At 37.2% G+C, this 15,427-nt stretch overlaps 1 protein-coding gene across 3 annotated transcripts in view; it reads left to right on the top strand.

Moving 5' to 3' along the window:
• Positions 1 to 15,427, top strand: part of GRID2 (glutamate ionotropic receptor delta type subunit 2) — a 1,472,825-nt gene that overhangs the window by 1,421,855 nt on the left and 35,543 nt on the right. For 2 of the 3 annotated variants that reach the window (XM_026015616.2, XM_072755651.1), the window contains exon 15: positions 9,276 to 9,516. In XM_026015616.2, the coding sequence (XP_025871401.1) occupies positions 9,276 to 9,516 (241 nt within the window). Of the gene's footprint in view, positions 1 to 9,275; positions 9,517 to 12,158; positions 14,634 to 15,427 lie in introns of those variants that run through there. The other variant, XM_026015615.2, reaches the window with a different exon arrangement.

Genomic DNA, 15,427 nt, shown 5'->3' with positions numbered 1-15,427 from the left:
GGTGCAATCAATCAACCAACCAATCAGTAGAATTCCTCCCTCATAAGGTTATTTTAAGAAGTAAACCAAATGATATGCAGTGTTTTTGATAAGTGTTCCATAAGCTTTGCAGCATTATACATGCATTTACTATTGCTATTCCTTTGGAAAATTGTCTGGAGAAAGTTTATAGTTTATTTCCCATACACAGAAAAATGGATATCTTAGGAATTCATTACTTACTACATAAGGACATGGATACTGTCTTCTTAATAAGAAAAGAAGATCTGACCAATTAAAGGTGCTATTGAATTATATTTTTTATTTTAAAGGTGAGATATCAGACTTGAAGTAATACAGGAAACCTCTTTTTTATGCAGGTCTATGACATACAACAGTCTTCAACGATAACTAAATGTATAAGTCCAGTTCTGTTGATTCCGCCCTGTAGTGGGAGCCAAGCAGGTCACTTCAACCCCTAGGCAGGAGTCAAATATGATCTCATCTTCCAGACCCCTTCCAGTACCAATATGCTGTCGTTCTCGTAAATTGTCCATAATAATTTTTTACCAACCCCAACAAACTTCTCGTTAGTTTATAGTACTTCTAGCCACACATGATTAAAAATCCTTTTTTTAATTAAAATTTTTTATGATTAAAAATCCTTATTATATCTTTTGATTAAAAGAAACCCCATCTTTTCTGCTTCAGCTGATTGTCTTACCTATTCTCAGTAAATCATAATCACTGCCTAAAATTTCTCTTAGTATATTTATTCATATCCCTTTGATTTCAAGATAAAGCTTCCATTGCCTAGGAAATGACTCCACGAATACCTCAGAAGACAATTACTACCTGATCTCAAATAATTAAGGCAGTCACACTTCTGGAACATGGGTGGTCCCAGTCTCAGGGTGTAGGTCCAGGTGTACGTTCCAGGATAATCAGAACAACAAGGAAATCCAAAATTCACTTGAACTATTATACTGCCATGGTTAATATATGGTGTGTATCTCAAATTCATTCTCAGTGTGGTCAAACACAAAATCAATACACGATCACTCTGTACTCTTTTAAAGAACACGTACATTAATAATAGGCATTACTACATATTACATATTATATGTTATTAACACACAGTCAAAAGCACAGGGATGAGGGCAAAACTCTCTGGTTTCAATACAAACTCTGATGCTTTCTAATGATGTGACTTTATCCAAGTCATGTAAGCCCTCTGAACTTCACTATCTTTGCCAGCGAAACAGAAACTTGTTGACTTCATAGAATTATTTGCTGTGGGGTTCTGCAGCAGGCCAGCAGCTATAGCAGTAGGCCAAATCTGGTTCAGGCCTATTTTTGTAACTACAAAGGCAGAGTTGACTAATGGCAGCAGAGAACTTACATTCTGTACAGTCTAAAATATTAGCCACCAGGCACCTAACAAAAATGTTCATTAACCTCTGGCCTAAAGAATGGTATTCATAAACTTATTTGAATAAGTTCATCTCTGTGAGATCTTAGGTAATCTCAGTGGACTACATTGAAGCCATGGCCATCTGGTTTGGCTAACTGGAAGAATTACTTAAAAGTCCAATTTCAACAAAGGAAATAGCTTCTAATATTCTTTCTTAGGTTATTTGGAATTACCAAGGTATTATGTGTTGTCAATAAATATTTGTTGTATCTAGTGCCACTAGCCTATCATTAAGACATTTTGCTCAAGAAAAAAAAAGCCACTGGTGCCTGATTCACAGCAAGTTGATAGGATTTGTTTTTGCAACTCTGATGTTGAAGTAGATATCAGAAATGCCAGCCAGAGTGCCACTGCACTTAATCGAATACTAAGTTTACCTACATTTCCCAAGCCCAGAATGAAAGAAATGATGAATGAATGAACTACCTATTGAGCTGATGTTTTTCTGAAAATTGTGTGCACACTAATTTTAATTCTTTCTCAGTCACCATGGAGAGGAAATTTTTGTGAGAACCCAGCAAATGAATTTAATAATGTGGGAATTCTGGGCCAAAATAGATCCACTCACTGTGTCAAAAATACTTTTTTTTTTCAGTTACTCCTGAATTTCCTTCTCAATGTTAAGAGATGTTAAACATTAATAAATAATGAGACTCTATCCTAAATATCTTTTTAATTTGGGCTACATTTAACTCATTAGCATGTCACAGATCAGATAAATGTTTTTGAGTTATTAAAATGATGTTTTTATCCTCACCAATCTCTAGTGTCAAGGTGCTTCAGGACTTTCAGATTGAAGAAATGCCTGAAGGTTTCAGACCATAGGGTTTCTGTCATTATGTCGCTAAAATTCCCTTCTACTATGACAGGTTAAGAAGTTTGAAGATTCGAGTGTAGGAAGGATATCCAGGAGAAAAAATGAAAGTTGTGCCTCTTTTCTAGCCAGAGGTTTCCATCAGGGGCAGAAGGTGGGAGGTGGAGGGGGGACGATAAAGGGGTATTAGCTAGACTGGAATGCACACCCAGGGGAGAGGCCATGATACTGCCCTTGCCATTAAGGTCTCTGAGGGGAGTTCTGTGGGCATACCTGGCTATGTAGCAGCAGAGAAGACCTCAGATGGTAGGAAGCCAGAGCTGCACGGTCAGGAAAAAACAAGGGTTCAATCTTTATTTTTGGTCTCTCTTGCTCCCATGTGGTGTGAGTGCTAAGTTAGAGCACAAGGATCACTTTTGGAGCCCTCCATAGTGAGTCACAAGATGACACCAAAATAGTATCTGAAGGCTAATGAATAGTCAGGGGCTGGATGAAAAAAATGGCAGGAGCTGAGAAAGAAAAAGAATGACAGAATCTGAAAAAGGACTGAACCCAGGCCCATCCCACATAAAAGGAGAGCTGCCAGAACCAATCTAAGGACCAGCAAGGAGCCAGCAGCTCCCGCCCAGCAAGCCTCCAACACAGGGGGTATAATATCATCCTCCATAAATCCTGACACCATCTTGGAAAAGAGCAAGGAAGAGGGGAGGAATCCAAAGGATTGAGTAACTCTTGAGCTAAAGCTAGAGTCATGTTAAATTATTAGATCAGATTAAATTTTAAATCGTATTGAACTAATTTTAGTTTTGTTCCCACTGCTCAGCAGGCTCAGTTCTCCTGAGGAAGATCAATTAAGTTATGGAGAAAAGCTACATTTTCTTTGCACATCCAAACCATAATGTGAATAAATTTGCAATCACTCTACAATTACATTGTTTGGTTTATTTTTTTTTAAAGATTTTATTTATTTGTTCATGAGAGACACAGAGAGAGGGGCAGAGACACAGGCAGAGGGAGAAGCAGGCTCCATGCAGGAAGCCCGATGTGGGATTCAATCCCAGGTCTCCAGGATCACGTCCTAGGCCGAAGGTGGCACTAAACCACTGAGCCACTCGGACTGCCCACATTGTTTGGTTTAGAAGAAACCTATTGATGACAATTTTACTCAGGGTCTAACAAATCTCTGAAACTAAAAGGAGATCTCTTCTCTGAATACTTATGTATTAGAGGCTATATGTAGGCTAACAGAGAGAAAAGTGTTGGAAGACAGAACTGAATTCTAGCCCTAACTCGACAACTTACCCTGTTAGTCATTAAAAAAGTCATCTGGTCTCTACAACAGTGCTTCCCAACTGTTAGATGATGTACTAGAATATTGCTAAAATATAGATCCCTTCAGCCCTCAAACAACACCCAAGGCAGAGCCTGGGGTGGCTGGAGCCCCCTGACTTTCATCTCAGGCTACCCCAGAGTGGTATATAAATTATTTTTTGTGTGTTGAATGTGATCATTTGGAGGAATTGTTGTTCTAAATGATTGTGTTTCTCCTCCATAGAATGAGTGGGGGGAGGGGAGGAGTGAATAGATGGTGTCTTCTGTCATTTCAATTCTGGTAGTTTCTGCTTTTATGAATGTGGGGAGAAAATTCCAATTGCAGAAAGAGTCACAGGAGCTCCTACATTCATGCCCTGAAAACAAAAATTCCTGTACTTAAGTTCTGAAACTCTCTGATTGCCTCTAAATTTGTTCCCAGAAGAAACAACTAAAAGAATCAGATGTCCTTTTTCTCAGAGAACCAGGATCATTTTTACAGATCCTCAGGGATTTACCTACAGGCAAGAAAATTAGAAAGGAATCTGTATACTGCTCTAGTATTCAAAGGCAAAATTCAAAGTAACCTATGTGGGATCAGAAATCTGCGTTCATCCTCCAGCAACCTGTTTTGTTAAAAATAAATTAAATTGAAAATCAATTTCTAGAGCAGTGATTAAGAATGGTAAGTGATCAATAATTAGTACAATTCTCACACATGAATGACGCTGTTTTATCTTCAAAGTAAGTAAAAAGCATTTCAAGAGGAACACCTCAACCTTGTTGAGTATTTTTATTTGAATGTGAAGGAAGGATCTTCTGCTTCCCCACTCACTTCCCCTGAAATCTGCTCATTTATATCAATAAAGAATTCAATGCATGCAGAATTGATCTATTAGCCATTTTCAAGTTGGAGCTAGGTTTTATGGACTGCTAAGGTTTTTCTGCTCAATGGGATGACAAATGTTTTAATACTTTTGGACAAAAGAAGGAAATGCAATGTTCTTGTCAGTGAATCAATCACTCACTGATTCATCTGGGAATATAACTCCCCATCAAGAAATATGTACCTTAACAGGTTCAAAAAAAGAATGGTGGTCACACATGCTGGTAATAATAATTCTAGCTTTTGAGTTGTCACAGCCTACTAAGTGCCAAGTAATGAGCGAGATGCTTTTGTTTATTGCTTCATGAATTTTCACCGGGACAACTCTCAAAATGCTAAGCTTTGCTCTCATCCCTCTGGAGTAAAAATAGCAGGAATTTTTCTGACTACATTCCAACAAGAGGTTTTTATTCATCCAGTTGTTCATCATGGCCTAATGTCCAATCTTCTTTCTAATAGATTAATTGTTTACATCACTAAGAAGCTCATACTTGACACCTTTCAAACCCACCAGTTAACTCTAATAGCAGGAACACGCTGCTCTCTGTGAGCAAAGTCTGCCATCTTGTGGAAATTGCGAATACAGCAAAGACAGCCATTCTATGGAACTAAAAATCTGCACACCTCAAGAACTGCGTGACTAGATTCTTGGCCATGTTATACACATACGCACACACACACACATCAGTGCTGCTCATAATTAAAAACTTTCCTTTAGGTGTGACTCAAGTTTCATTTAAAGATGCCAGTGTTCCTGAATATTTGAAAAAGACACATATATCCTCATTTATTATAAGGACTCACTCAATTTTTCTTGAAGGCAGTGCATTCGATCCTGCTAAGCTTTCTTTATCTAATACTTAGATAGGTTTTTGTTAAGTAACAAAGTGGAAGGGGTAGTGACACTTATCCCATGGAATTTCCAGGTGCATTAGATTCTGTAGCAAAAATTTATGGCAGAAATCTGAGCTTAGAAAACACTTTCATTCCCTTCCAACGCCTCTATTCCATCCAACCTATATTCCTAGAACCTGTTGTGGGCTATTCAGAGCTTGACTGAGGGATCCTATGGTCTAGCTGTTCTGTCTGTCCTGAAAAATGGAGTGTCTGTGCAATGCCCTTACTATCTGTGCTCCCTGAGATCGACCAGACATAAAAGGATCTTTGTAGTGTGAAGACAAGTAGAGAAGTCTGCTCACTCTTTCCCCATGGTAACTCCTACCACCCAGCCTGCTGAACCTAAAAGATCTACGATTAAACAAATTCTTTGGATGTAAGGCCCTTTACTCCTTTAGCATCAAAATGGGTGTCATATAGAGTATGAATGTATATACCACAATGATCACTTTTAAAACCAAGTTATTTTTCAGATGTAGAAATAATGACTTGTTGTGATACCAGATACTACTAAGGAAAAAGAGTAGTCAATCACTGGTTCCTGAATGAACATGCAAATGAAGGAAATGAATGAATAAATTAACATGATGGCATTAAAAAGAAACAATATCACAGTGTTGCTCAGGCCATTTTGGCTGAATGTGCAGTTGTGGTTTAACATAAATCTTGTCCCCAGAGAAATATGTGACATGAGACCACTCTTTAAGTATTTATCGAATGGATAGATGAAGGAAGGAATGGAACAAGTCAGAAAATCGCATCAATGAAAAGAAAAAAGTAGAACCTGAGGGCAACATCCATTTGCCAAAAACTGTTGAGCATATTCAATCAATAAATACTTGCCTGCTCTGTGCTAAGCAGCATGGAAGATGGGGAGTACACATTCCAGAAAGGGGAACAGACATTAATCAAAGAACCACAAATTATTATAAATGATGATAAGTGCTGTGAAGGGAAACCCTTCCACTTCTACAGACATTGACCAATATAGTGTGGGGGAGCAGGAGGAAGGCCAGGAAACTCGGTGCTCATTTTGTGCCTATATATGTCCTCATTAAGCAAATGCTGCTATAGTTTCCTTTTATTTCTACATATACTTATAATCTCAAATTTGAGAATATTATTTTTGTTAAGATTTTATTTATTTATTTATTTATTTATTTATTTATTTATTTATTATTTATTTGAGAGAGAAAGCAAGAGACAGAGAGAGAGCACAAGTTCTCTTGCGAGAGAGAAGGAGAAGCAGATGCCCGACCCAGCAGGAAACCCAACATGGGGCTCCATCCCGGGACCCCAGGATCATGACCTGAGCCGAAGGCAGATGCTTAACTGACTGAGCCACCCAGGCACCCCAAGAATATTATTTTTTTGGAGATGACTAAATTTTCCCTTCAAGGTATTCAGTGGTATTCTGATTATCCAGTGCCTTTAAGTAGGCAAATAACTAATGGGCTTGCCAACATCATTTGAATGTATTTGCAGACAGGCCAAGCAGGCAACTTTGAAACTGTGATTACAGATTACAGATGTACGTAAAACCTAATACAGTGCTGCTCATTCCCACAAGTAGGTGTTGCTTTGGGTGGAAGCACTGTTTATTTGTTTGTTTAGTTATTTAGTGAGCTCTACACACTGTGTGGGGCTCAAATTTTCGACCCTGAGATCAAGAATCACATGTTCTAATGACTGAGCCAGCCCACTGCTCCAGAGAGATACTCTTTCTCAAGTGTATTCCTGAAAACTCCAGCTCCATGAATTATGAATATATATTTAAGGGGAGGAAAAAAAGAAAGAAGAAGGAAAATCAGATAACTTTGGGAAATGCTAAATTAAACAAAATCATACAAGTTTTATTTTCTATAGGTCTTCTTAGAGCCTGTAATACATGACTTTCTTATAAATTTCTGAGGAAGTGTTTCTTGAAGTTAATGACCACAAGATCTTTTTCTTGCAGAAGTCCCTCCAGGTACTAATGTCTTATGGAACACACTTTTAGAAATTCTGGAAATACAAATGACTTTGTCTGAGAAGAGGCAGGAATAAGGGTGAAGTGTAATCCATCAATATTCATAATCACCTTGTAAGTTCAATTAATTGCGCTACTTGAACAACACTGTGAAACAAGAGTTTTAGACCGATCCATAACATAAAAAAGGAGAAATCCAAGTTGTGAGGGAAGCTCCAGTTCAATGTCCATTCCAGTGTCAGCTGAGGGCTCTGAGGTTGAGACTGTGGGAAGAGCCGAAGGTGAATGGTGAAACCAACTCTCCCTCATAGCCCTTAAGGCTGGTCCTACTCCACTGACTCAGGTTGAGTTGAATGTTGACCCTACCCCTAACCATGGTCTTTTAGCTAATTCTTATCAGCACTAGGATGACGTGAACCAGATAAAAAGTAATGCGCCACCAAACAAGAATTTACTCATTCTGGATAAACATCATTCTCTCTAAAGTTTTAAGCAGTCTCTCCCCAAGGAACCCAAGACCCAAGGCAAGCATACAAATATAGGTCCACATATCCTAAGACTATGTACAAAATATAAATTAAAAAAATATATTAATCGAGCTAAAAACTCTTAGATACAATATGTTCTATCTTATCATGACAAATATACCTTCAAGTCCCATAGAAGGCCAGGTTTTAGTTTCTAATTTGTGACTAGCTTGGAGTAGTGCACAGACCTGGTGGCCCAGGGAGTTATTCCCCGGCCCCCTCTCTTGCACCTCCAGCTCTGTCTAGCACAGTGAAGGATCACTCACCAAGGTGTATACCCCTGAGCTAGTACATCTGAGCATTCTCTAAGCACCACCCTAAACATCCATGATGCCCCTGTGGTTATGAGATCTGCCCCCCAGGAGGAAATATGGTGACAAGCTTTCCCAGATCCCAGAGGAGCACTCTGAACTGTTTGGGTGAGAAATCCTAGGGACCCCTGAGGACAGTGCAGACTCTGGACAAGCTTGTGGCATTGGCCCTGACCATTCTCAGCCTGTGAGAGGGGGCACACCTGGAAGAGGACCAGAGGTAGACAGGTCTCAGGTAAAGCCTAAAGAGTTTTTGGAAATGAGAATAAAACCTCTGTGAAAATCACACTGTAAAATAGCTGCAGTCTTTGCAGCTCGGCCCCAGACTCAGGGAAAAAAGAAGACAGACAAAGAAGGGTAATTCTTATTTGAATGTAACTACTTCTAAAAGCTTCTGGTCAACTTTTTTTCTTGTTCTCCAAGGTAAGATTATTTTCCCCTTTGGCATTAAAAGGGAAACTACATCAGTTGTGTGAAAAACCAAAAATGATCTATTTTATCAACTTCAAACTTGTCCCAAGGCTTTCTCCCACACAATGTTAAATAATAGAAGACTTTTTAATTGAATTTCTTTGTGTGTAGCATATGATGGCCAACATTATGCCAGCATCTTGCTCTAAGCAGCAAAATGTTCTTCATAAAAACATTAAGATCCAGAGCGTCATTTGACATGTAGGGAGGGAACACAGAACTGCAGCAGCTTGAAACCACATAAAAACAGTGCCTCTGAAATGTAATTGTAAAAACACATTGCAGCAAAGCGGGGGGGGGGGGGGGGAGTGGTGGTGGTGAATATACAGAATTATAAAATAAAACCAAAGAAGAAGAAGAAGAAGAGGAGGAGGAGGAGGAGGAGGAAAGAAAGGAAGAGGAGAACAAGCGAGGGAGGGTATGGAAGGGGAGACAAAAGCCAGTGCCACAACCCTGTCTACAAAATCAAAGCAATAACATTTTCAGTGCCCTGGCATTCCCTCTGCAGGCTAATCTATACATTCATTTCCCCTTGACAGCCACCATCCTTTAGAGGTAGGATTATAAATGGATGTGTGGTGGACCAAAGCAATAACTATGTCTGCAGTGACACATGACTGTGTTCTCTACCCCAAGGATCCTGGAGCTTCAGCAGAATGGAGACATGGACATCCTAAAGCACAAATGGTGGCCAAAGAATGGCCAGTGTGCCCTGTACTCCTCAGTGGATACGAAGCAGAAAGGAGGTGCCCTGGACATAAAGAGCTTTGCAGGGGTGTTTTGTATCCTGGCCGCTGGAATTGTCCTGTCCTGCTTTATAGCCATGCTGGAGACGTGGTGGAACAAGAGGAAAGGCTCCCGGGTCCCATCGAAAGAGGTACTTGATTAAGAGCTTCAGCACAAAGTTGACCCAACAAGTGGGCTATCTTTCCAGGGAGGATAGTCACCAGGATTAGGATAATGGGGTGGGCGTGGTCCTTGTTGCTTATTTCTCTGAATATTGAAAATAAATTTGTGAAATATAAAAATTGACAATGCCAGTACCAATTTCCATTTTAGGACATCCCAGATAAATGAAGAAAAGATGTACAGTGTTGGAAAGACTGACAATTTCATGTGCCATCAAGAGCTTTAAAAATTCTGCCAAATCTCAGGCTAGAATTTAATTCAGCGATTTTCTTAAAGGCTGTGGTCCCCTTGACCACTTCACAAAGATGCTTATCATTTTATTTCCATAAGTTAACTTGTAGGTAGCTTACGTGTGTCTCTAAGATTCAGCCTAAGAAATACAATGCCATTGTAAAATAATCAGAATCTGTCTATGCAGTGACTCCTTCCCTTTACCTGTATGTGGTAGACCTATAGAAGTGATTATATATGTTTTTAGCTCTTTGATGGCTCTAAGCTTAATAAACCCATAGTGTGGAATCACCTAGAATTAGATTTTTGATGATAGAAAATTTAAATTTTTTCATATATCTGAAAGAATAATTGCAGAGTTACACATAATATCTCTTAGAAAGTGGCATGTGCCTTGTTTTCATCAAAAATTATGGAATTTCTAAATTAGCAGGGAAAATATGAAGTTAAAATACATTGCTTGATTAATCATTTTCCTTCTGAACCAAAAAGGTGAAAATTTTTTAAATAATGAAATATTCACTAAAGCTTCACAAATTGAAATGGAAAACAACCTGAATTTGCTGCATGATTTGATCTGCTGGAAAGTTTCAAAGGACAGTTTTAAACTTTCTGTAATTAGACTTTGGCTAACTGATGGTTAAAGCAAATCCCGAGAAGATCTGCTTTAATGCACAAATAAAAATGACTTCTCACGTTCATATGAATTTTTACATGTTAATATGTTCTGTAAAAAAGATTTTTTTTTTTAAAAGATTTTTTTTCTAAAGTAATCTAAGAATTCCTTTCTACTGCCTTATATGCAAAATTGATAAGCAACATTTATAGGGAAAAGCTTGGCTTACCAAAAATAAAACTTAGCTTCCTCCCTATCTAAATGATCATACATTCTAAATTAGGGGAGTATGAACTAAAAATTAAACAGGTTTTATTGCAATGTTTTTTTTTACGGAATAAGCTTCTGGTTTCTCTATTGACATTGATTCAATGCAAAAGACCATATTAATGCAACATTATAGCTGAGATTTCATATTCTCAAAAATCTGAAAATTAAGGACTCCCCAAGCTCCTTATATTTTGAATTACTATATATGATATTAAATTTTTGCATTATTATATCTGTTGATGGATGACTACATTATAGTTGCTGTGGGAACCATAAAATTATATCTCTCAACCCTCTAAAATCTCAGTGATAATATTGCATTAATGGATATTTTTTATTGGATTTTGAAATGAGAAAGGGGAAGGAAAAACAGTGATGCACATCAAAATATTTTTCACCAAGGAGCACTATAATAGCACAATGAAAAAAATACATACTCCATTCTAACTCATGACAGCTAATCCAGATCTATGAACAAATATTTTCTCTTATGATTAATAGGTATTTTTAAATCCTCATGAATTTAATTTATTGAACTTGGCTGATGATAAGAGACGATTTTTTCCCTGCCCGTTTTATTTTTCAAACATTGGGCTTTAATGATCACCGCAAATGAAAATCCTAAAGGAGTTATGAATTGGTTTCAACACCAGAAATCTGAGATTTTTCTTCCTTTTCCTCTAGTAAATACCTTCTTACTAAGACTCCATTAGCATAGCTCAAAGCATCTTTGATTTAGAGGCCATTTGGCATAAATCTGGCCCTAAACCAAAGCTGTCATTCACAGGTCATGACTTGAAGGGGTCTCTAAAGGTATCGCTGACCTCACAATACTGCCTCATTCAAGTACTGAATAGCTCGAGCGTATGACATCCCTCAATTAGAAATTGATTCTCTTGTGTTGAATGTTGCTCTTTCTAAATAATTTCACATCTCTCTGACCTAAAGAGAAATAACACTTTAACAGTCACTAACACTTTAGCATGAACTAGCACATCATATCACTTATGGAATGGAAAGTTGAGGGTAGGAGGGAATAGTAGAAAAGAAAAGAAATGCAACTTGAACGGAGACATTCTGAAAAGGGAGGAAGCATGTGGAAAGAAGAGGTGTGGTGGGGCAGTGAGTTGTTAAAACCATACTTTTTATTTGTACAGCTTTGCCTGAGTCTGTCCCTGATCTCATAGAAGGTAGTCACCCATCTACTGCTCCCATATTTTTGTAGTTGCATGTGACATATATAGAACTTTTAGTACAAGAAAAATATTGATTATAGGTAACCTTATCTCAGAGTCATATATGTATCCCCAGAACCTAGTACAATGCCTGGCTCATAATAGGTGCTCAGTAGATACTTGTTAAATAATAAACCCCAAAGTTCAGTTAATTACATATCATGTTTGCTGAACTACTTTTTTATTTTTTTTATTATTTTTTTTAACCATGGAAGCTAGTACTGATGAGAACCTTATCTTCTTTTTCTTCATCTCCAGGATGACAAGGAAATTGACCTGGAGCACCTCCATAGACGTGTAAATAGCTTGTGCACAGATGACGACAGCCCCCATAAACAGTTTTCCACCTCGTCAATTGACTTGACCCCTCTGGACATTGACACTTTGCCAACACGACAAGCACTGGAGCAAATCAGTGATTTCAGGAACACTCATATTACCACAACAACCTTTATCCCAGAGCAGATCCAGACTCTTAGCCGCACACTGTCCGCTAAAGCTGCCTCTGGCTTCGCTTTTGGCAACGTGCCTGAGCACCGAACTGGCCCTTTTAGGCACAGGGCACCTAATGGGGGCTTTTTCAGGAGTCCTATAAAAACAATGTCATCTATTCCTTATCAACCAACTCCTACCCTGGGGCTCAATCTGGGTAATGATCCAGACCGAGGCACCTCCATATGAGCATCAAACAAAATTTCTTCACTGTTTCTTTTGTAGGACTCCCTTTGCAAGGAGCAACTGTAATATTGTGGGACTAACATGGATGTAACATTTAAAAAAAAATCAGGATTATTAGTAACAACTATAGTTCTTTCTCTCCACCTTCTCCCTCTTCTCTCTCTTCTATTTCTTTCTATTTTTCCCTCTCTTTCTGTACATTTCTCTCCACTTTTTTTCATTACTCGACTTGTTCCCCCAGAATATAGTATACTAGGATCCTATTAGTCTGCTTTCATATACTGTACTTCAAGTATAGGAAATGTGCACTGAGTATACTAAAAGTATATGCAGGATTAATTTTACATAAAGGCCTCTTACGTAACATGTCTCTATTTTTAAAAATATAATTGCAATAACTTCAGTCTTTTTACATTCTTCTGCTGCATCCATACAATGCTCCACTGCTGTCGAGTGTCCTTTAACTGTGGACCAAAGGCAACCCCTGCAGTGTTTATAAAATAATTTAAAGACCATTCAGGCCACATATGAGAATGCAATTTTGTAGGATTACAAAAAAGCCATTAATATGCCAGTCAAGACTACAGTTAAAACTACTCTTGCACTGCAACAGTGCATATGACCTTTATGTGATTGTACAGTATTAAAAGTTTTTTCCTATGTACAGTAAACTTTATCATATGGCAAAAGCCTCTGTTGTGTTAAATAAATTAGTATCTCATATATATATACATATATATGCACCTATATAATGTGTATATATATTAAAGGGCGGCCATTGCTATTGCAATTCATTTAATAAAGCTTTAGTTTAAAAAAATCTATTGTATACAGAAACTATGTATAGTGTAGGGGATCTTTTCAGTTAGAAAAGGCAGGTTGCTTTAATGTTCTTCTGACTCGCATTATTTGCCAACAGAGAATATTTTATACATTTGTTATTAAAACATCCAGGGCGATATTAATATTTGTTCCCAGATGTAACTCATTTGAATAGGTTTTGCATTTGTTCTTCAGCAGTGTATAAAGCTAACCTTGATAATTTTACTTTTAATTAATTATCTAAATGGAAAACGCTATTAGCTGGACCACGTCCAGCACATAGAGCTCTATAAGAGTTTAAACTTAGATCATTGAAGGTTAATAAATTCTCTTCCAAAGCAGAAAGCCAATCAATACAACTGTAGTTGGGGAGAGGTGGGAGCCCTTAAGAAATATTGATGTGGCCTTAATTACTGTCCTACATTATCCTGAAGAAGAAAATATAATGACCATACTGGGCTCTTGACTTAACCCCCCTTTTTATTCAGTTCTATTTGGAGGAGTTATGTATTTTTTACATTAGTGCCAAGTGTGTAGAAGGATGACAGCAAAAACAGTGCCTCTTTGTGCACAACCCTTTTAAAATAGCATTCTTACCTGTTAGAAATATAGAATGAACTCTGTTTGTAATCTTTAAATTAAAATGTGGTAGGTAGGAAGCAAGAACTTATCCTGTGTTTTTACGCAGCCATACACTTATTTTAATCTAATTCATTCCGTAGCTAGGATTGGTCTAGGAATCAACCTGTGTGATTTGCTTTAGGAGAAATTAAAAGGTATATTCTTAAGGTATATTATATTTTGATGCTAATTCTGTTCTGGGGAGCATCTTGTACTGTCACTGTTTTTGTACTAAATCTTCAAATATTGTCTACTGTGTAAGGCAGAAAAATTTCTTATCATGCAAAAACCATTTTGTTTCCAGGGTAACAAGTACCTAAGTGCATGCACAACTTGTTTTCCCTTGTAACATTCATGATCTCATTCACAACTCTGATTTTAAAACAAAAAAAAAAAATTCTTTACAAGCTATATAGGGACATACCAGATGTTGCAGTGATTTTAGCTATCAACAAACTGTTAACCATGTACAATATTTAAAATAGGCCTATTTTGATGTATTGCCTATTATACAAATACACAAAACACTTTTTGGAGGCCTCAGTTATGAGTGGCAGAGCTTTCTGTGTATAATTTGTCTAAATAATTTGTCTAATAAAAATGTTTTCTAAACTTGCTCTCATACCATTGAAGTCTTAACTATAAAATTCGAAACTGCTTACTCTCTCACAGATCAAACTGAATTTTTCTAAAAATTTATCTTGAGTTAATTAAAGAATAAAACACGTAAGTTTTACTAGCAGAATTATGCCAAAATGAGTGGCTCTTTAAAAATAATACTGTGTGTGTCCTAACCCAACGAAAGACTGCCTTTCTGCTATTTGAGACAATTGGAACCAACAATATATTTGTTTTTCTTCACATATATTTGTGATGCCTCTGTGAGCACTTTTTTGAGAGAGAGTTATCCTGATTCATGTAAACAATGCAACCATTATAATAACAGGGCGATGGTGTGTTACATCAAAGAAAGAAAGGAAAAAGGAAATAAAGAAACAGAAGAAAGGGGAATTAGGGGAATTAAACTTAGAATTTATGAATTAATAATTGTTTTGCTATTAGGGAAATATTCATCATGTTAAATCTATTAATTGGAAAAGTAATTGACTTCAAGGTTATTTCTAATATGGTGTTATTTTCCTCATTTGAACAACAATATTTTTGTCTACCACTTAACTCACTCAGTGAATATATATCTGAAAACATATTTAATTAGATTAAAATCTTTGCTGCTCTAAAATTCTATTAAAAGTGATTTTTCTTTAAATGTTGCAACTATGAGGAACTGTACAGATCTAGACTCTCTACAGTTTTGCAAGTAAGGGAATATAAGATGCTGAGAAGCTGTGACTTGCCCAAATGTTTGACAATCTAAGACTTAGGACTGGGTCTTTATAATTATTATG

This window comes from Vulpes vulpes, chromosome 4 (assembly GCF_048418805.1).
Source record: "Vulpes vulpes isolate BD-2025 chromosome 4, VulVul3, whole genome shotgun sequence".
Lineage (NCBI taxonomy): Eukaryota > Metazoa > Chordata > Mammalia > Carnivora > Canidae > Vulpes > Vulpes vulpes.
The sequence above is the reverse complement of the archived record's forward strand: the minus strand, read 5'-3'. Positions and strand labels throughout refer to the sequence as shown.